Here is a 22,937-nt window from a genome sequence, read left to right as displayed (position 1 = left end):
AGGGCTCAGGAGAGGGGGGAGGAAATGTAATGAAGGGCCTCTTCATTACTGTTATCAGTGTTTGTTAGCAGTTATTCCTCTTTGGTTCACCTTTAACCCTTGTAGGGAGTATGGTTTTTGTTTGTGGCAGTGGGATGAGTGATAAAATAAAATCACAGCACACAGCAACATAGAGTACTTGTTTATTGTTGTTTAGTGTTTGCTGGTGGGATTTGGGTGGAAGCATTATCTGCAAAACACAAAGAAATAGATTGTTAAATTAGCAGTACAATGATTGGATTGTGTGTTTTAATGATTGTTTAAGTGCTAATGTGTGAGCTCTTACCTTTTGTTGTGGCCAGGGGTGACGGTCAAAAGAGTCCCTCTTGGAACAGGCAGCTATTTATAGTTCCGGGCCAGTCCATTGAGGAAATAGGTGCAGGGGGATTGTAGTGTTTGATTGAGGGACAATTACAGTGATGAGTTTTAAACTAGCTTTTAAACTAATAAAAATAATTCCATTTATGTATTGTAAATATATATTGCTTTGTGTTTGGGGTAAGGTATGGTGGGGTGAAGGTAAAATGGAAGGAGAATGAGATCACCCATCTGGGAATGGGAGAGGACTCCAGGTGTGGTGTCAACTATTTAAGGCGGCCATTTTGTATTCATGAGGGTTTCTTTGTGTGCTGTTGGGACCACATGCTGCCTGTGGGTCCCAGCATGTGGGTCAATTGATTGATGTTGTACCGTACATGCCGAAATAAATATCTTATTAGACTTAACTTCCACCAATGTCTCAAGCCTTCTACTTGGAAAGTCAAGCCGCTACACGGTCATCCTAACAAAGACTATTATTCACTGTAATAAAGCTGACTCCAGGGTTACTGAAGGTTAAGACTTTATTAGTCCAACAATGGATAAATTGTACTGTTGCAGCAGCAGACATAAGAGCAGGGAGGTAATGTGGAAAGAGTAAAAATACTAATACAAATATATAAAAATATACAGAGTTATGGAAGCTGCACATATGATTGTCAGATATTGCACAGATGAACCATGTGGAAGTGGGTTGTACATAAATATTGCACATTGGGGGGTGTAGGAATATTACAGGTCTATAATGGCTGTCTGCATCTCACTGTGTTTGTGCGTGAGCTTCATGTGTGCACAGCTTCAGCGCCCTCCTGTGGTGGCCTCAGACACACACAATTGTTAGAATGGTAGCACCAAGTAGCAGCACAACATCCATATCAGCTACATATAATTATGATGTCAAGTGAGTGTCATTAACTCTGTTGTAAACATGACAAAATTACCTCACATATAGCTTTACAATCTGTACAACACATGACATCATTTGTCTTAAATAAGAGGTGTCATGTGACCTAAACACAATAAATATACAGTGCAGACAATCAGGGACACACAATTATGAATCACAAGTTAAACATACATTTAATGTCACAGCAATGGTGAATGGATGTGGCCAGTAGGACCAGTCTGCTGTGCTACTTGGATAATAGAAGGACATCTGCTGTTAGGAAAGAGAACTGCAACAAACTTGAGTTTAACTTGAGAAGTATTCACTTTTTGCACACAGTGGCCACAAACAAAGCCTGTTAGACACAAAAAGGCATTTAAAGTATCAGAACTGAGTCACCTGCTGATGTTTTACTGTAAAACTTCTCAGAAATTGAATAAATAGAAAGCGCTTGCTGCCTTGTTGTATCACAGATACATGTGTAAATGTGTTTTTGTTATGCCATGGACACTGGAGAACTCTATGTTGTGGGTCCAAAATAGGCCTTAACTCACAGACAGCCTGTTCACAGAAATAGCTCACACTGATGGCCAGGTAGGGGTCCAGTCCCTCCAGTCCCTAGCATGTCCCCATAAATCTGTATGTCCCAGTCAATGCAGCTTTAATGCCTCTTAGCAGATGTCTGATCTGAAATCATTTTAACTTAAACACACCGGCTGTCTGGGGATATTGTGACGTGTGACTGCATCATTGCATTGTGCAGTGTTTTCCTGACTAGCACTGGAGATTTAATTGAGCCTGTCTGTCCTCCCTGTGAGGACACAGCAGCAGCTGGCGGAGGCAGACAGACAGATGGTCAATCCTGCCTGCTCACAGGTACCATGCACTGTGATGTTGTGCACTTTTTGCTGTGCCGTGTCCTGTTATTCTGTAAAAGGAGCATGTTGATTAAGACTCTCAGTCATCTGGGTCAGTTTCATTCAGAAGGTTGAAGTGAGGCATCTGGACTTGGAGAGTTTCCTTAAAGACGTTTGGCTGCTCCTCAAGCAGCTTCATCAGTTCTGAAAGAGGAGCGCTGTATACACACACCATGATGACCATCATACAGTCTGATGAAGCTATCGTATCTGCAGGGGTTTAAAGGCTTGAAGTATCGAATCATGTCACCAACATTCCTGTGAAACTGTTCATGGTTTTGCTGTTAAAATTAAAACTGATTAAATTATTCTATTTATTTTAGAGCAGTAACTCTTTTCTACCTGTTTCTAAACACATTTGAACTTTGTCCTGCTGCACAGAGGCTCCATCACCGCACTGAGGGCGCTACCGTGCAGCGAGACATGAATATTTCAGCAGCCTCCCTCTCTCTCTCTCTCTCTCTCTCTGTCTCTCTCTCTCTCTCACTCTCCATCCAGCCTCCCAGCGGTTGGAGGCAGGAAAAGATGGCACCTCAGAAGCCGCTGTCAGCCACTCCGCCCGGCTTCTTGTCCTTCGCAGCGCGGCGTGCTGTCCTTTGAAATGACTCCGACTAAACCAGCCGCCGCCTGACAGACACCGGAGAACGATTTGTAATTATTTTTTTTAAGGACAGACCTGAAAACTGTGGCCATCCGTGTAGCATTTTCCACACGCTGTCGCCTTTTTCCCCACCCAGCAACATCTGCACATCCACGCCGCCTGTAAGCCTCGCTGTCTTCTATTAAAACGCTGCTGCTGCTGCTGCTGGATCTGCGTGTTTTTTTTATGAGAGCTGAACTTGACCAAACACTGCAAACACTCTTCATTTCATTCAAACGGACGGCAGAGGAAGATGAGGTAAGCAGAAGCATGCGTTTCTCCTTTGATGCGCAGTCTGCTGTGGTTCTTGCTGCGCAGTATTATGGGATATATTGGAGGATATAGTCTGATAAGCCACGCATCCTTTTAACGGGTATATTGTGCGTTTTATTGGCGCGGTTTAACACAGGGGCCTGTGGTGTGCATGACATGCCCGCATCACAATGGGTACCACACACAACCAGAGTCTCACAAGAGTCTATATTGACAGACAGGTCACCTATTGGCCGACAGAATGTGTTCCTTTAAGAGATCCATCGATGGAACATGCTTTAATGAACTGCCTGCCTTAAATCTCTGACTCCATCCGCGTGTCACGTGGAGGGTGTCTGCAGAGAAAGGGATGTGTTGTCATGGAAACCAGGCTGCACGTGTAGAAGAGCGGCATCATAGGGTGTGCTTTAATTGCGACGCGCGTTTGATCTGCGGGGTGAATTTACAGGATTGTGTGTGTGCGCACACAAGGATGAAACCATAGCTCAGCATGCAGGCTCACACACCTTCCTGGATGAGGACCAATCAGCTCCAGCGCATCCAGACACAGCTGTCTCGGGGATGTAAAGTTTTTTAACTGGCTGGCTGTGAGGCCCTATCAGGTAGAAGGTTGCTGGCAGGCTCATCGGCATCCCTCCAATCAGATGCAGGGCTGTTGTGATACAGATGTGGGCGGGGCTTGGCACAGGTTCACCATGAACATAAGGGACCATGAGCTGATTGCTTTAGGCTTTGTGATGTGTGTGTGTGTGTGTGTGTGTGTGCAGTCATACTGTGAGGATTTGCCTTCTTTTTCTAAATAATAACGTGAATGAATTTTGCTTAGTGAAACTCAGTGCTAAATACCAGACTGCTGGTCAGACCTGTACAGTCAATAGTAGCCAGGATTGATCCTGACAGAGTCTGCTTGTCACCCAGCTGGACAGCCACAGCTGGGAGGTGCTGTGCTTGATGGTGGTGCTCTGTAGGTGGCAACATAGACTGACTCACAACAAGCCGGCACTTGTGCAGAGTTTGCTCATTTGGATGCATGTGAGTGTGTCTCTGCTTATCATCAGTACGTGGGCCGTTTTTATCTCCACCATGTTTACATGAGTTAATATCCACAAGAAGCACAGTGGCTCTGCTGATTGTGTGTGAGACAGTTTGACTGATAAGCTGCTTGTCTTTAACATGTACGTTAGGAGGACACAAACAACTGTTCTGTACGGCAATCTAATGAACACTGATCTCAGTGATCTGTGGTTCAGACGCCAGTCAAAGTCAGATATACTGCAGTACTGAGGCAAAAGGCAAAGTTTTAAAGTGTCAAAGATCACATGTTTGTGTAGATTCTGTCACATCACACAACGCCTGCTGGTCTGGGAAGAAAGAAATTTAATTTCTTCTACAATCTCCTTGTTGCTTTGCCCCTTCTCAGTTACAGAGAGAATCCAGAGCTTAAGTCCACCTCTGTTACTGTTCCTGTTTCTTATTTGTGAAGATTAGTCATATTAGTTTCTATCATCTCCAGCTGTGCAGAGGTAGAAGGTGCTGTAGGTCTCTGGGAGGAAATCCTGGGACAGTAAAGCCTCGCTTGGCGATTCTTATCTGGGATTTAAGGTTGAACGACTGATCCCTGGCTTGATGGAGCCTGTCTGTCGGATTCTTTCTTTCTCTCCTGTTTCTCTTTCCATCTTCTTCGTCTGTCTCCTTCTTATTGATTAAGACTCTGTGATTTTGATCTAATGTGCACTTGTCTGTGTGCCAGGCACTGAACGTTGCCATGACTTTTCCACCAGTCATTCTGGATTGCCTTGAGCTTTTCACTCACATAACTGTCCTGAAATAAATTCAGATTCAGTAATTAAATAACTTAAGCTTATAAAAGTTCAACATCAGGACTGATGTGTGGTCCACTCCGGGGTCTGAGCCTTCCCATGGGTGCCTCCCATCATCATCATTCATTCGTGTGGCCTGAAAGGTTTCATTATGCCCTGACTGTAAAGTGTAGCCTCTATTGATCCGTTGTCAACACTGATGCCTGATGTGTATTGACAGGAGCAGTTGGTGGTATGTGTGTGTGACCCATATAAATACCAGCATTAATAGTAACTGTGTGCTGGATTTATAGGGGACAAGGACAGACACACAGGGGGTGGACTCAGTGTTACTTTAGATGCTAATTCAACAAGCCAGGCCTGTTGAATGAAGTGTGTTTAAAAAGGCTTTATACATTTAAATACTTCACTGTCACTGTAACGCACCTGGTGCTGACCTGAAACAAATGATGTAAATCATGGTTTATGCCCTCCAGCTGCAGAGACTGTGAGGACCAGTGGAGGTCAGATTTCTCTCTCGCTCCGTTGTTCTCAGTGCGCAGCTGTTGGCTTTGAACTATGAGCAGGTGTGTGTGATCTGTCTTCGTTATGCAGGTACAGTTAAAGTAGAGGCATTTGGAGCCATGTTGGAAAGTTATGGATTACTCCCTCAACACAACTGCAGTCACTAATCAGTTTTAAGTGTAGTAATTGCATAATTTGTACCAGTTTTACTTATAATGAACTCACAGTTCCTGAAGCCAGATTTACACCAGACGTGTAATTTAAGTGGTAGGGATAGACTTCGGGATCGGGTCAGGAGTGGGATTGAAAACTCAGTCCCATGCAGGTCTCTACTGTCAATTTATATCAATCACATTGAACAGACAGGAAGTCAGGCACCAGAACACCAGAGAGTTTCCAATAGATTTTCAAAATAAAACGCTGTTAGCCTGAACTCTCGCTGATTTAACATCGCAACCAGCAGAAAAACAGAAACAGCCATTTATGAGGAGAGATTCAATTTAAAAGTAGAGAAACTGTTGTGTTCGGTGAGGAAATTGGACCCAAATGCAGACCAAAGTAGCTTTTAAACAAAGGTGAGCTTTAATGGAGCCAAAAACACAGTCCAGGGTACAAGAAAGACCAAACTAAACTGCGACTGAGCAACAAAAATACAAAGCTATACAACAAACCTGGGGGGAAGAAGTTCATGGCACGGGGAGTGACAAACACAATGATCTGACTAAGACAAAGGGAAGCACAAGGCTTAAATAAGGAGGGTGAAACACAGGTGAACACAATCAGGGGGGAGCTAATAATCAGGGCGGAGGAACAGAAGGAGAGAGGGAAGGACTGAGGAGGAGCAGAGAAGGAGGAGGGAGGAACAGAAGGAGAGAGGGAAGGACTGAGGAAGAGCAGAGAAAGAGGAACCAAATCTCAAAAATACTAATAAATGACAAGAGGGATAAACAATAAGAATACAAAACCAGGAACAAACACAGGATCATAACAGTACCCCCCCCCCTCAAGGGACGGCTCCCAGACGTCCCAGGAAAGAAAACCAAAAGGCGCAGCTGAGCCGGGAGGGAGGGGGGAGGCCCGGAGGAGGGACCAAAACAAAATTACAAGGAGCCAAAGTTCAACAAAGGGTGACCCAATGGGCAAAAGTTCAGGAGGACGACGAGGTACAGAAATGGCCAAAGGCCACAGAGTCAAAATGGCCAGGGGGCCAAAACAGAGTCAAAATGGCCAGGAGGCCAAAACACTCGGGTTGGGGCCTTCTGGGTCCTGACAGACGCCCAACAGAGGCAGGGAGAAGGGCAAAAGGCCAGTGGAGGCGGAGTCATGGGCCCTCCAGGGTCCGGTCGGAAGACCAGCAGAGACAGTGAGCTGAACCCTCCGGGGTCCGGTCGGAAGACCAGCAGGGACAGGGAGCTGGACCCTCCGGGGTCCGGTCGGAAGACCAGCAGGGACAGGGAGCTGGACCCCACGGGGTCCGGTCGGAAGACCAGCAGGGACAGGGAGCTGAACCCTCCGGGGTCCGGTCGGAAGACCAGCAGGGACAGGGAGCTGGACCCTCCGGGGTCCGGGTTGAAGGCCAGCAGGGACAGGGAGCTGGGCCCTCCGGGGTCCGGGCTGAAGGCCACCAGAGATGGAGACGCGGACCCTCCAGGGTCCGGGCGGAAGACCACCAGAGACGGAGACGCGGACCCTCCAGGGTCCGGGCGGAAGAACACCAGCGAGGACGAGGCCGGGGACCCTCCAGGGTCCGGACAGGAGGCCAGAGCCGAAGACGAGGCCGGGAACCCTCCAGGGTTCGGACAGGAGGCCAGGGCCGGGGACCCTCCAGGGTCCGGACAGGAGGCCAGAGCCGAAGACGAAGCCAAGGCAGAGGACCCTCCGGGGTCCCGACAGGAAGACCGAGACGAAGCCAAGGCAGAGGACCCTCCGGGGTCCCGACAGGAAACCAGAGACGAGGACCCTCCGGGGGCCGGACAGGAAACCAGAGACGAGGACCCTCCGGGGGCCGGACAGGAAACCAGAGACGAGGACCCTCCGGGGGCCGGACAGGAAACCAGAGACGAGGAAACTTCGGTGACTAGACCGGTCACAACGGCTGAAGGTTCTACTGGGTCAGGACTGTGACCCAGGACCGAACAGGAGGCTGAGGCTGAAAGTCCAACATAATCCGAATAGACTATCCCCAGAGTCAACGTCAAAGCCACAGCTGTTCCACAAAATAAAAAATCCAATGTCTCGTTGGACAGTTCACAAGGGGCAGCACAGGGAAGACCACCCTCGGGTGGCTCGGGAGGAAGTGACATCGCCAGGAGTCCACCCTCTGAAGGAGCGGGGAGGAGCTCTGACGGAGCGGGGAGGAGCGACGTCGTCTGGAGTCCGCCCTCTGCAGGAGCGGGGAGGAGCTCTGACGGAGCGGGGAGGAGCGACGTCGTCTGGAGTCCGCCCTCTGCAGGAACGGGGAGGAGCTCTGACGGAGCGGGGAGGAGCGACGTCGTCTGGAGTCCGCCCTCTGAAGGAGCGGGGAGGAGCTCTGACGGAGCGGGGAGGAGCGACGTCGTCTGGAGTCCGCCCTCTGAAGGAGCGGGGAGGAGCGACGTCGTCAGGAGTCCGCCCTCTGAAGGAGCGGGGAGGAGCGACGTCGTCTGGAGTCCGCCCTCTGGAGGAGCGGGGAGGAGCTCTGACGGAGCGGGGAGGAGCGACGTCGTCTGGAGTCCGCCCTCTGGAGGAGCGGGGAGGAGCTCTGACGGAGCGGGGAGGAGCGACGTCGTCTGGAGTCCGCCCTCTGAAGGAGCGGGGAGGAGCTCTGACGGAGCGGGGAGGAGCGACGTCGTCTGGAGTCCGCCCTCTGAAGGAGCGGGGAGGAGCTCTGACGGAGCGGGGAGACCTGCCCCCCTGGGTTGAACGGAGCCCTCGGCCCCTGCAGGAACACCCAGGGAGAGATGAGCTGGGGGCGACATCGTCGACCTGCCAGCTGAAGCAGGAACAGGCGAGGAAGGAGTAGCTGAAGGGGTAGCAGGGGCTGGGCGAACGGCCCAGGCAGGGAGTGCTGGAGCCACCGGAGGGGGGAACTCCTCCATCTTCCGGAACACAGGGTGGTAGGTTGAGAGCATCCACGGCTCAGTGACCAGGACCTCCTCCATCTTAACCCGCAGCTCCTGCATCTCCCCGTGGAGGTCCCCTAAGCGCAGCAGCAGGGACATTCGGTGGGCACACCACTGCTGAATCTCCCTTTCATCTGAGGGGGGAGATGGCATGTGGTCCACCCAGTTCACGGCATCATGGATCTTTACCATGTGCTCGTTTAAGACCCTCCAACTGAAAAAGAGCTCCACCGGGTCAACTAATTGGTCTGCTGGGTCCATTTTTAGGTCAGATCATTCTGTTGTGTTCGGTGAGGAAATTGGACCCAAATGCAGACCAAAGTAGCTTTTAAACAAAGGTGAGCTTTAATGGAGCCAAAAACACAGTCCAGGGTACAAGAAAGACCAAACTAAACTGCGACTGAGCAACAAAAATACAAAGCTATACAACAAACCTGGGGGGAAGAAGTTCATGGCACGGGGAGTGACAAACACAATGATCTGACTAAGACAAAGGGAAGCACAAGGCTTAAATAAGGAGGGTGAAACACAGGTGAACACAATCAGGGGGGAGCTAATAATCAGGGCGGAGGAACAGAAGGAGAGAGGGAAGGACTGAGGAGGAGCAGAGAAGGAGGAGGGAGGAACAGAAGGAGAGAGGGAAGGACTGAGGAAGAGCAGAGAAAGAGGAACCAAATCTCAAAAATACTAATAAATGACAAGAGGGATAAACAATAAGAATACAAAACCAGGAACAAACACAGGATCATAACAGAAACAGCCTTTTATATGATGACATAACAATGATATAATATTATAAAACATGCTGCTTACGTTCGGCAGTTGTTTTGTGGCTGGTGTAAATCTGGGTAATGCCTCTTAGATTTATCGGGGGATTTTTTTCCCATTGTGTGGTGACTAGACACAGTCTGACAGCCAAGCTCTGATTACATCATTGTACATCACTTGTGGACAAAGTTAATGGCTGGTGTGTGAACCAAGCTGAGCTTACAGCTGCAAAATACATAAAACATTCCCCCTTCTCTTAACCATCCATCCATCTATCTTCTGAACGAGCTTTGTCCTGGAGCCTCTCCCAGCTATCTACGGGTGTGATGGTCACACATAGACAGGTCACCAGTCTATCACAGGGCAACACACACAGACAAACAACCTCCACACTCACACTCTCATCTGACAACCCCTCAGATTTATCTGCTGTTTATAGAAGCTGTATATAAAGTAGTTAACACTAGCTTAAGAAAATCATTAGGAATCAATTAGTACTAGTATAAATAACCCCCCATACTTTCTCTGCCAGTATTGATTATTGGTTGCCACCAGCTTTAGTATGAGCTCAATGGATGGCGTCATGTCCATTATAGAGAAATGCCAAGGAACAGGGAACCTTTGTTTTGCTTTGTCTTGATTATATGATGTTGAAGTTTTGGGAAAGCTTACACAGTGACTGTGTGTAGAATGTATTAAGAAAAGTCTGAACATAATCTCTGCAACAGCTGTCTCCTTCAAACTATAAGGAAAAACAATTTGTAGCTAAAAGCTGCAAAGTACCATGGTGTCTTCATTGCCTGGTATCAGTGCTGTATTTATATTTTTTTCTTGCTAATGAGGCAGAAACAAAAATGTACATGAACAGTAGGCAGCAGCAGTCCAGCTGTGGCAGCTTGTTTATTTCCTCTGCTTGCTCAGTGTAAATTAGTGGTTGTCCACCGACTTGTGTATATTTGTATATTGCAGTTTACAAATGAAGTAATGATGCCTGTGCACATACAAACTGAATAAATCTGCATGTTGTGAAGTCCCCTGTCTGCTCTCTGCTGTGAGGGTGAATATAACAGGTGAGGTTTACAAGTCATAATTATGCATGCAGAGTGGTGAAGTGGTTAGGCTGATCCACACAGACGTGCTTATAATCGAATCTTTGTGAATGAAAGGGAAATCACTCCCTCCTCCTATCCCCCACCACCCTCTGTATCTCCTCTGCCAGCTCCCATTGGCTCGTGCTGTAATTAAAACATTCAGCTCATGTGAGTCAGACGCTGTGTTCGTGTGCATGTTCAATCCACAGGCCTGGAAGAGCATGAGCTAGTGTGAGCTAACAGGGAAGACAGGAAATGTTTAATCCCTTTTCTCTCTCTAGTTCACGTTAATGTGTGTGGCGTGACTGCATACAGGTGGATTCAGGGTGTTTTGAGGGGGATGAAGGCAGAGGGAAATCAGATTGGATTATACAGAATAACCCCAGACAGGATAACTAGAAAATACATACAGTATAATCTGCATATAATTTTGTACAGTGACACATTTTTGTTGTGCTGGCTTGCTGTCTGTGTCTGTGTCGTGTTACGAATAAAACAATGGTGATCATGCGAAGAATCACATTTTTACACATAGTGGGTCATCAGTGTCAACTGAATCACACCCATTTTTATCCATGAATGAATGGTTTCCACTTCCTGTTTTTAAGCATAAATGACAAACAGAATGGCCGCAGATTGTGTGTGTGTATAAGGTCCATATCATTAAGAAAAAAAATGTAGAATCAAAACAACTTGCAGCAGTTGGTATAACTTAAAGATCGATGCTGTTTGCAAAGATGAAGACTGTATTCTTTGATCCAAATATGTCAAAGTAGAGTAGTGGTGGTAGTAGTAGACACATGGAAGTTTGAGGTGATATGGTCAAGTATTTATCTGTCTGTGGCAGTAAAGCAAACCATCATGAGTGTGAAGAAATGCCAAAATCTAGCCTGTTATTTGTACAGTTATCTGCTATTTGTCCTCTCTGTGATTCACCCTGACCTGATGTGTGCCTCACTTCATCTCACTCATGCTGTGTGTCACACAGAAGGCTGTCCCTCCTGCTGTATGCTAATAGTTGCTACTGCACTTGGCTGTACCATCTCTCCCTCTCTCCCTCTCTCTCTCTCTCTTACACACACACACACACACACATGTAGAACCGGAGGTGTGTAGTTCAGTATTAGACTACAATTCGTAAGAGAGACGTAAAGAGAGAGTGATGGGGGATGGGTGTACATTCACCCTTCCTGTCCTCTCTCTCTTCATCTCTTCCTCACATTCTTGTCCTTCCTTTGTCTGTCTCTCTCTAAATCTCGACCTGTCCATCTGTCTCCTCCACAGTTTCCTCCCCATGCTTCCAACAGTTTGTTTTTACTCACCTGCCATCCTCATGTGTTTAAAGTAAAATCATTCCAATGTCCTTTCCCATCTGTGCTCCCTGATCTATCAGTCTCCTGCAGGGTCATATCACCCTTCTTATTTAATTTCCCCCTGTTATCCTTGCTTCTCTTTCCACAGCTCAAATGTCCACAGTGACACCTAGAATGTGATGGCAAATTCACCAAGAATGAGGAGGATGTTTGACTCTTGCAAACGAACGTTCTGCTGCTGCCAAAGAGAACAAATATTCAAGCATTTGATTGCTTGAAGTGTGCACTTCAGCCTATTTCAGAGTCTGTTATCATGACAAATAATGATGGTGCAGATGGCTCCATGCAGGATAAAATCTCCTGTATTGATTCAACACTGGGCACTGTAGTTCATAATTTCAGCTGGAAACGCCATAATTTATTCCCATACCACACAAAGTCATCATTAAACCATGCTTAGCAAGTGATACTGCCTCATTTTCAGCCTTCAGACTCATTTTCAGGGCTAATGAATGATGAAAAACTACAGCTGTGAGTGTAGTTTTCTCTTGTTTAGCTCGTCTTGAAAAAATGAATAAATGAACAGAATAGAACTAAAAGACAGACACATTCTTTTGCACACATTTTCCAACAAGAACAACCTTATGAATACAACTCAGCAGTGAGTCAGGTTTGAGGAAGAGCCAGACAGGACATCACAATAATACACATGGCCAAGGTACAGCAGGGAACTGTGTGGATCTCATGTTAAATCCAATGTTCTCCTGACCCATTCATCCACCTTGACCTCCTCCCACACAGACATACTGGGTCCTCCTGCAATCAATAGCTTGCTAACATAGCTAGTTAACATTAGCTGGTGCACATATGGTGCAATAGCAATCTTTTGATATGATAAAAGCTAATGTTTTATGGCATGTACGTCCTTTTGACCGATGTTTTGTGTTTTATTTTATACCAGCCTCATAACTTTATAACAGCACTGTACAAAGTTGTAGAGTTCTCCCTTAAACATGGATCGTTGCCTCATTTCCTGTGGAAAAACTGCATGATGTAACCCGTTGCAAGCAGGTCTTTGCATCTAACTTGCATTAATCATGTCTTTCTGTGGTCGCGTAAATATGTGAAGTAGGATCGTACAGATGTTATTGACATGAAGGCTAAACATTGCTGTCCACAGCCATGTAAACTGCTCTAAATAGCGACATCCGCTGCTGTCCACGGCGATTACACAACGAACCGTGTCACCCAACAGTGCTATAGCCAGTCCAATCAATGAAATTGCCTGCTGGCAAAACACAGCAGGACAGATGTGGGTGATGTGGGCAGGTTGAGCTGTACTAGAAAGAGAACACGGGTGGGCCTATTTTCCTGGGATGTCAGAGCACTTACAGTAAATATGGGAGGGATTTATCGGTAGCTGGCAAACTGCTGGGATGTTGAACCCACCCAGGGGATTAGTGGCCACACCGTATATCACTTATAATCCATTGTACATGGAGCACTGAATATTGAAGGTGCTGTCGTTGCTTGTGTGTAGGTATTGATTCTGCTGAGACACTGTTATAATTTTGTTTAAATTTTACAGCCATGCACTCAGAAATTTCTTCTCACGACATATTAACAGCCAGCTGAGCCACCAAGTTGCAGCAGATGTATTTCTGTTTCTCTCTCCACCTGTGTCCCCTTTCTACTAATGAACATCCACTATTAGCTGTCACATCAGTGTGTGTGTGTGTTGCCTCTTGAGCTCCACCCAAGCCTGGCATGCCACTTCAAATCATGTTTGAGAAAAGATGGGAGCCATCAGATGAATTAAAATCTGTTGCTCCTCCTCTTCGCCTCTGTTCCATCTCTCCATGCTGACTTACGCACCCTCGCCTCGGCCAATCCGGCAGCCAGGAGAGGAGAACAGAAGGGGGATGGAGGGTGGATGATGATGATGAAGAGGAGGAGGAGGAGGAGGAGGGGCAGGACCAGCAGCCTCCGGGGCTGGCAGCCCATCGCTCGAGTCACAGCTGGGAGGGGAGAAGGGGAGGGATGGAGAGAAGAGGAGGGGGTATGGAGAGGGAGGAGGTAATCCAATGAGACACAGAGAGGAGAGGCAGTGCGAGGGCAACGCCTCAGCACCGGGAATCTCTCTCTATCTCCACCTCTCTCACCCCCCACTCCGCCTTTCCTCTGTCTGTGAAGCGTAAAAACCAAAGGACTCTCATCTCCCATTCAGTCTTCTCTGAATGTAGCTGAGGAGTGCCCTCATATTTTGTAAGCTTTTCTTTTATGCACAGTTCAGATTCCTCTTTCATTTTTCTTTTGCCTCTCTACCAGCCAAAGGATGACTTGGTCACTGAAAGCCGGGATTGTATTTTTGTGTTGACTTGTTGGGAGGCAGCATCTTTACTGGAGTCATCTTTGTTCTTGTGCTCACAGCTGCTGAGTGTACAGTGGCTGCTAGTGGGGAAATAGGTTAGTGTGCCTGTTTGGTGTTGGGCAGCAGAGGTGACTAAACGTTTAGAGCACCAAGGAGATGAAGAGGAAGGGGGTGCCTTTCTGGCCCTAGCATTCTGTAGCCCTGTGTCCATTCTGGGAGACGGTGAACTCCGACCTTTAGTGGAAGTGTCGGCGGACAGACAAAGGAAAAAAGCAACTGAGGAAACAGACATTTGGTTTTAAATTTTTTTTGTGGCCACAGAGCAGTGGCTGACCTCTGTACCTGCTGAGCGTGGACACCATGGACATCAACCTTCAGTCGCACCGATTTTACTTCCCCCAGATCTACTGTGCTGAACCGGGGGCGCAGCCACAGCTCACTGAGTTCAAAGTCAGGTAGGCTTCCATAGCAGGGAAAGGTGTTTACACTGAATCTATCAAGTGATGAGAAATCCATCATTCACTGGTGAATGTTGGAGCCACCCAGAGGCTGCTTTTGTTCAGTCTACCAGTGTGTTGTCCATACAGAATTTAGCTACAGCATCATGACTGTCTGTTCCAACAGTTGCCCAGCTGCTGCTGCTGCATATGAAGTGATTCTGTGTATGATGATAGCGGCTGTGAGTGGCTCATTGCCCTTGCAGGGGGATGGGGCTGCATGCTAATGTGTCTGCTAGCTGTGCAGAAAAGTGTTAGGCTCCTGGGAGAAGCAGAGGGCATTGATGGCATATGAAGGGGCTTGCCAAGTTTGGACAGAGGGACTGACAGTGCCACAGTTGTGTTATGTTTGCCGTCCAGGGATCTATAGCTCTCCTATTAGGCGCCTCCGTGGCTCTTTTGTTCTCTGTGTTTGCACCTCTCTTTTCTTTTTTTCTTTTCTTCAGTCAGTGCTTGAAGTGCTCAGGGTGGCTTGTTGCATCCACAGGCGGCGCCTGCCGTCATGGTTGCAGAGCGCTTTAAGACGCATGCTCAGATATGCAACAGCTTCCCTGCTCTTTGTCTGGTTGGGATGTAATTGTGTTGGATGGAGCTGTTGCATTCAGGCGTGCAACAACGCAGACCTCATGCTCTGTGACGTCAACAACAAAATCTTATTGTTGCCACATATGACATTGTAACCTTGTGTGTTATACATTTGACAATTCCTCCTCTAACAGCTCTGATTAGTGCAGCTTTAAGGGACTCAGCCAGAGTTTTGCCCCACTAAGCAGCTTTTAGTTTGGCCAGTCCTCCAGCCTGGTGGAGCAGCTTTATGGGGCTACAACGTGTCACTATCACAGCCTGGCCCTGCGCCCATGATGGCCCCACAGGAGGCAGAGGGCGTCCGCTGCTGGGTGGCATGAGGAAGGAGGGAGAAAGGAAAGAACAATGCAATAGGCCTCCAAATATTACAAAAGGACGAGATTTAACATGAAAATCGTTATTATCACAGTGTCTTAAGCTTTAACAATTAAAGATGCTCAGTCTGCTACAGTGTCACCTCAGTGACCTCCTGTGAAACGTCCACATCAGCAGACATCAGCAAATGTTGGCAAATATCAGCGCCTGATGTGCCTTAATGAAAAGTCTCACACATTTCTGGCTGTGCATCACACCTCTTTTCCAGTGCACACACACACTTACACATACACACTCAGGCTCACTGTGTGTTCACAGAGCTTAACGAGGTTTAATGTGTGTTTCAAGGCGTTTAAGCTATATCACTGTTTCACAAATCAGATTTTATGCAATGAATACTCAACAGAGAGGGATGTTCATGCCCTAACAAACAGACAGCATTATCACTTTTACTCAGATTTTCTTCAGTGGTTCTGGAAACAGTTTTAGAAGAAATACACAGCGTCAAAGGTGAGCTCATTAAAGCTGAGTGAGAGAGAAGAAAAGGGAAAAGAGAGATTAGGGCTTGAAGAATAACAAGAACGACAGAGGAGGAAGCAAAAGAGAGGAGGGAAATGAGATGAGCGGGAGAGAAAATATGAGACCAGGGGAGAAGAGGGGGGATGGTGAGAAAGGCAAAGCTAAGCAAAGGGAAGAGAGAGTGGATTGTAAATGTGAGACAGATGGATGGAGGTGAAATTAGAGGAGAAAGGAGAAACCAGCATGACAGTGGCCAAAGATAAAACAAACCAAAAAGATGTGTAAACATGAGTTTGATGTGGTGCATGCATTGTAAAAACCTGTAAGCAAGGGATGCTGGGATGTAGCACCACCAGGCTGAGCTCCATGGTGATGGAGGTGGCCACCGAATAGCCAGATAACCATGACAACCAGCGCTGGCCAATCCATCAGAGCACAGAAACACAAACAGTATATGAATGCACAGAAATGTCTCTCTAAGCACACACCCAACCTCCTCAGTCCTGTGTTTGAATGTGTATAATGTGTTTCAATTATTTATATTAATGGTACATTTATATAAAAAAAGATGGATGCCAGGAATATCCCAATGGTCTCATGTTCTTCTTTATTACTAACCTTAAACTAATGTTTATATTGAAAATCCTTAAAATGGAACGTGTCAAAAGGACTGTTCGCTTATATTAATTGTTTGTGCCCTGTCTACTGTTACTTAATAATATTTTTATGCTACAACATATGTTGCATTGACAGGGATTAATTGGATTTACAGAAATAAAATATCTACCATGAGAAAACTGCACCACACTAACCAGTGGAAAATGGTCCAAAGCATCATCATCACTATCAAAACACTGACCACTGAGGTTCTTCTTCATCATTGGCTTTTATAGGAGGTGGAGGTTCTGGTTGTTTCCATTGTGTTGATTATTCTTCCGGTTGAAGGTGTTGGGCCCAGTTCTGTGGCAGTGTACCATCATGTTATATGTCAATCTCTCACGGTCATATCAGAGATCTTGTCTCCTTGTGTGGAGGTTTTCACTAAGACTTTCATAGTCAACTTTAAATACATGAAGAGTAGGGAGGTGAGATTCTTTGTAAGGTTGAATAAAGCTGTGGTGAGATGCTGAATTCTCCTGCAAGCATTTTAAAGTTTGATTAAATGACTGTATCTTTGTTTTTTCTGACCCCTCTCTCTCTCTCCCTCTCAGAAGTAGGATTTCAGCTGCACTGGCTGATTCTTTCCCCTCAGCTAACTCACTTCATCCACCTTAAAAGCCTTTGACTTAAACCCAAGAGCTGCTGTAATGTAAGTTATTGCTTGAGGATTACGTCTTGGAACGGTGGAGAGGCTCTGTGTTTTTCAGGATTCCCAGTGGAGACCAAATGTCTGTATATTATTCCCTCCGTGCGCTGCAGTCTGACAGATTAGAGATGGAGGTTACCGCACACGCACGTCAAACACGAGAAAGCACTGCTGGGAGTCTGTGAAATATTCTGGGTCAATGAATCTACTGACTGATCATCTGTGGCACAAATAGGAAGGGCGGCCAGTCCGCTGCATAGCACTGTTTATTTTGTGGCCAATTTCAGAAAGCTGTGAGTGTTTTGCAGACTATCAAGTCTTACTGTTAGTCTGCAATGGAGAGCACTTAACCTAATGGCCTTCAGCAAACACTCAAGTGTAAAACAGATCACATGTAAACATGCCTGCTCTGTGTGTGGTTCCGTTTGTGCATGTGTGTGTGTGTGAAGTAGCAGCAGTTAAATGGCATCACGGGGGAAAGGAAGCATGGCCTCAGGCCATCTCCGCAGCCGACTCCTTCCCCTCGCTCCGTGTGTTCCGAGTGTTAATGCTGAAGCCATGCTCTCACCTTCAGCCTCCTCTCTACTGGGAAATGTTTTCCCCTCTGCCAAATGGAGACGCATGCATTTTTAAAGCCAGCCCTCACTCTTTGCAATATTCTATCTATACACTATGTCTCTGACTTTTCTGTTAATCTGTTTTCATTTCTTTTTCTATCCATCTCTCATGTCAGCATGATTCATTAACCTATGTCTGTATGGATTGGGTGAATGACTCACTGAACTCCCTTCATGCTTGCACACACACACACACACACACTCAACTCAAAGTTTAACTCTTCCAATATGTTTACAGTAGCACACAGCTTCAGTTGAATAGAGACATGGACAGCCCAAGGCTCCAGACACGGTATTAAAATATTTTGGTAATGCTTGTTAAACTGAGATCAAGATTCTCATGAACTACAAGCTAGACAGGAATGTCTGTCTTTGAGCGGAAGCCTCTAAAGCCACACCTGAATGTTGGGAAATTTCAATTTCAATGATCAATTCAGAAATTAATTAGCAGAAAAACAGTGTGTTTTATAAAGACGTTATTAACCCCTTATGGAGGTTCCCTTTGGGGAAATTTAGAGGAAATATGGAATATAAGGACAGCTGAACATGCTGAAAATTCTCCAGACTTTGTATGTCAGTGAGGATTATACAGTCCTGTAGACTATCAACTGTGCATGAATGGAACAAATACAGATTGAAAGAAGAACACCACATGTCCCTTGTGTCCACAGCTGTCCCTACATGCACCTTATCAAATCCTTAGCTGTGTGTCAGGCTGCACACGTTTGTTCAGGACTGCAGTCAGCTCATCGGGGATCTATTGACCATGTGTTGTCTTTGCCAGTGCTTCTGTTATGTCAGAGGATTTGGCTGTCTTCGCTGAGACATAAAGGACCATCCGAAGTCTAAATCCCCCCCGTCTCAGTTATTTTCCACTCTCTTCTGACTCAAGTCAAGCAGGGTCAGACACAGACAGTCCTCCGTTTATAATTACTATTGTTTTGACTGGAGTATTCTCTCAGTGACAGGAGGGGAAGGCAAGAAAGTTCCAAACCAGAGTCAGGAATGAACACATCCCCCCCTTTTGAACCACTAACTCTCACCACTAAGGCACGATTTTCTCATCCATCACACTCAATAATGCATGCACGTGTTGGCCAAACATAAAAGATGAGATTTCAAATTAAACTTCTTGCCCGGCATGACTTCCCGCTGCAGCGTTAGCTCTCTAAGGTAAGGGAACTCTTGAATGCTTTATGCGATCATGCGGAGCAGCAATAAAAAAAGAACCCTGTCCTTTCTCGTTCTTCACAGGCTTTAAGATGGAATTAAATATATAAATTCTGAGTTGTTTCATGGCACCAGTGTGTAGTCTTTTTTGCAACTGATCTCTGTGGACTGTCAGACAATGTAGGCCTTTACAAGGGAGTGTGGAGGAAACGGTAAAAAGTGCATATAGTCACAGTCATTTGATGAGACAGGACACTGCTGCAGCACAGTTGCAAAGACAGTGGAGTCTGTAATTAAGGAGCATGCTGTTTGAAGGTTTCAGGTTTTTTTTATTCGTATCTCACTGCTTATTCATCTTTTCTTCGCAGCCATATTTTCTAGGCCACGCGAATATTCCACTCCAGTTGTCATGCCAACAGATTAGCGTGCTCTTGCGTGGTCTCAGCAGTTAGCTATAGCGCCTAGGAGCGTGTGTGTGTGTGTCCTCTCTGCAGGATCTCCAGGCTCTTAAATGCACACACACGCACACGCACACACATACACTCAGATACACACAGCTGGATTTGAAATATGCAAATCACATTACTAGTAAACAGAATTAAACTTAGCACAGAATTACAGGTGTTTAAACCACATGCATTCCCTTTCTGTGCTTTTTTGAGTCAGGGGTTTAAAATCCTGCAGAGTTAGATTAGCTTGCACAACAGCCTGCAAAAACTGGGCCACAGAGAGAGATCATTTAAAACTCCTCTGAGTCCTCTGAGATGAAGGTTAAAGACTGCCGTTCTATTTTGGTCCTCATATGCAGTGTCATGTCCGATAATAATGAATACTCCTGAGTCACATGCTACAGCTTTTCCATGAGTCATTAATAATCAGTGTGAGGCGAATCACTGTTTTTTTCTGTTTGTTTAGAGTCTGGCTTTTACCTCAGTTCAGCAAAGGGCAGGTTGGTTTGTTTATGTCAGGGCAAACAGTCTGCTGTCAGCTCAGGACTCATTTTTCTCTCCTCTGACTGGTCTGTTTTGCTCCTGTTGCTCCTCTTCAATCTTCACCACCACCAAAACCTCAAATACGCAGGGAAGGTTATGTAACTGGTCTGCAAACCAGCCCGACAGTTTACTTTTTGTAGCCCATTTTTCACAGACGTATGCATAAACGCTTCCACACATAACAAAGGCTGTGCCTCGTTCGTCAGCTTCCAGTAGGAGGTCACTGTTTGAAGATGAAGGGCCAGTTTCATGTACAGTATGTCTGTTTCCAATGTATTTATTATAAGTTTGTATTTATTATCTGATAATAAACCAAAAACATTTAACACTTGATCTGTAAATCATCACATAAAATCACATAAGCTGACTTTATGATTGTGTTCGTCATTTAATTCAAAGAAGAAATTCAATTCAATTCAATTAGCCACCATTAGCCTAGCTACAGGGTAAAGCTTCAGTATCGACCTCTTTTTCCTTTCTCATAGTGAAGATGGACTGTTCTTGTGTTGCTCATTTGATGTGGAGTCTGGACAGGTCACTGTAGTTTTATGTCTGAAACAGTCTGTTTGATAAATGCTTCTATATCTCAGAAAATCACTTGTGTTCTGTAAACTACTCCTTTGAAACTCTGCAGAAGAGAAGTAGCCTCTGTTGAAGTCTGCCATTCTTTTTACAGACTTTTTCATGCTCACAGAATAGATGCATGTCAAACCTTTTTAAACATTTATAAAAATAAATAAAAACGTTTCTCTAGAAGTGTTTTTGCAGAGCAAACATGGCTGACATCCAACACAAAAGGCTCTAGTTTCAGAGAATCGGGAAGTGGGACAGACTCTGTCAGTGCATCCTCCCTGAGTGTTTGCTGGAGATATGGGTGCAAAGAAATAAACGTCACTTCACTAAAGTGGTTCCTTTTGATGCCACCTGGCCGCTGAAGTAGGACTGCAGTGACAATTTAACACCATTTATCCCATTTTTTCATTGAGCGCTGAGGTTTCGTTTCTGCCTCAGCCTCATTACTCATGTTAGTTCACACTGGCACCCTTATAAATCTTTAAGCTGTCAGCTGTTCTTTCTGCTTTTTGCAGCTTTGATGTTCCTTGTGGTTGACGCTCACGTGCACAAAAAAACACACACACTCTGCAACTACTGCACCAAGTTTTCTTTGTGCAGGCTTTTTCCAGGCAGAGGATTCTCCATCACCCTCCTCCTGTCTAGGAAAACAGACAAAAAAGACAAACAATTTGTGGTGACGATTGTTCTGCCAGCTAACTCTCAGGATTTGGCTGTTCCCTCTTAGCAGCTGGCTGCGGGACACAAAGACGTTCTCTGTGATCCCCCCCCCCCCCTCCCACCCCCCCATTTCATTGCTACTCGACCACAAATAGCCGCATTAAAGGAATACAGTGAATCTGCAACAGTTACGTACAATTGAATCTATTGAGCGGTACGAGAAGAGAATTCAATATTTGGTTTGCAAATGGCAAAGAGTGTGTGTGTGAGCTCATTTCATCAGCCTCAGTCTCACACAGTCAATTTCACTGATGACTCAGCACTGCCAGTTACAGCATGCATATGTTTACTGCACTTAAGGTGACTCACATAGTAATGTCACACATTTTAATGGTGTCCTGACAAGGTGCATGCAGGGCTGCAACAAATTAGTATTTTTGAGATTACTCGAGTACTCGGATCATGCGTAAATGGCACAGTTTTTCCATAGATACGGCTGCATCTAGCAACCCGGGACCTCTTGCACCCAAAATGCTGCTCATCCCGCTGCGCCACAACAGAATCATCCCCGATGACGTCACTAAACGAGTCATCGAGTACTAAATTAGTTGTCGAGGCATTTTGCCCTTGAATATTACTCGAGTACTTGAGTAATCATTGCAGCCCTAGGTGCATGTAAACATATACATATTACTCTTGCTGTCATCGGTGGTGTGTCATCATGAGGTTTTACTGTAAACCTCATGTTCAGGCTTCAGCAGCACATAAGCTAATCCTACAAATCAATGTAAGACACTCAGAGCTCTTAATAAAGACGCTAGAGCAGCAGATTGTCATTCAGGGATGAAAGTGTCAGTCAGATGTGCTCTGTGCCTTCACAAAGATAAAAAAGTCCCTCACTGAAGATGCTGTGATTCTCGTGATTCTGTGATATTCTCGTTTGCACTAATTGATGTGACAGAAAAAAAAATGGTGCAACATCAAAAATTCAGATGCAGCCTTTCCATTGATTAATTTATTATCATTCCCTGGAAAACAGAGGCGTGCAGAGCTCCACTTCTGTAATGCAGTGGGGTTGTGCTGTTCTTGGTGACCACCGATTCACAATTCCTTTCTGATATTAATTTCATTCTCTTATGATGTCTGGTATTTTTAACCTAGAGGCAAATACTTGGATGAATAATATTTTACACGATCATTGCTTCCAACAGAAAACCCTGCAGCACCAGTGTCACCTGGTTTCCTCTTATCATCTGTCTGAAATGCACAGCTGTTTTGATCAGCTTTATAGAAACTTAACATTTGCCTTGCAGGTGAAAACTGATTTTTCTGCTCAGTTTTCTGCTCATGAGTCTGAGCCCAGCTTGACTTTGAGTCGGTATCTTTGCGGTCTTCATGCATTAAAAGTGTAGCAGATACCAATCTCTGCTGTGCTCACACACAAATTTGCATGCAGTTTTGTGTGTGGTTATTTTAGGCAGATTCTTCTTTGTTGTCGGCGCACCGCTGCCTCCAGCATTGAGGCCCCAGAAAGTGGAGCAACACAATGGCTTTGATGTTGTGATGACTGCAGGCTGGTGTGTACTGTACAAGCTGCAGCAGGGCCCTGCTGCTGCTGCTACTGTGTGTGTGGATGCGAAGCGAAACGTCCACAAGATCCTG

General features: G+C 45.8%; 1 protein-coding gene across 2 annotated transcripts in view; it reads left to right on the top strand.

Moving 5' to 3' along the window:
* Positions 1-2,999: 2,999 nt before the first annotated feature.
* evlb (Enah/Vasp-like b) overlaps positions 3,000-22,937 on the top strand; it is a 33,742-nt gene continuing 13,804 nt past the window's right edge. Inside the window, exon 1 of one of the 2 annotated variants that reach the window (XM_028397122.1) lies at positions 3,000-3,058. In XM_028397122.1, the coding sequence (XP_028252923.1) occupies positions 3,054-3,058 (5 nt within the window). In that variant the 5' untranslated portion in view covers positions 3,000-3,053. Of the gene's footprint in view, positions 3,059-13,917; positions 14,497-22,937 lie in introns of those variants that run through there. The other variant, XM_028397121.1, reaches the window with a different exon arrangement.

The sequence above is a fragment of the Parambassis ranga genome, chromosome 24 (genome assembly GCF_900634625.1).
Source record: "Parambassis ranga chromosome 24, fParRan2.1, whole genome shotgun sequence".
Lineage (NCBI taxonomy): Eukaryota > Metazoa > Chordata > Actinopteri > Ambassidae > Parambassis > Parambassis ranga.
Note: the sequence above shows the minus strand (reverse complement) of the source record. Positions and strands in the feature narration are given on the sequence as shown.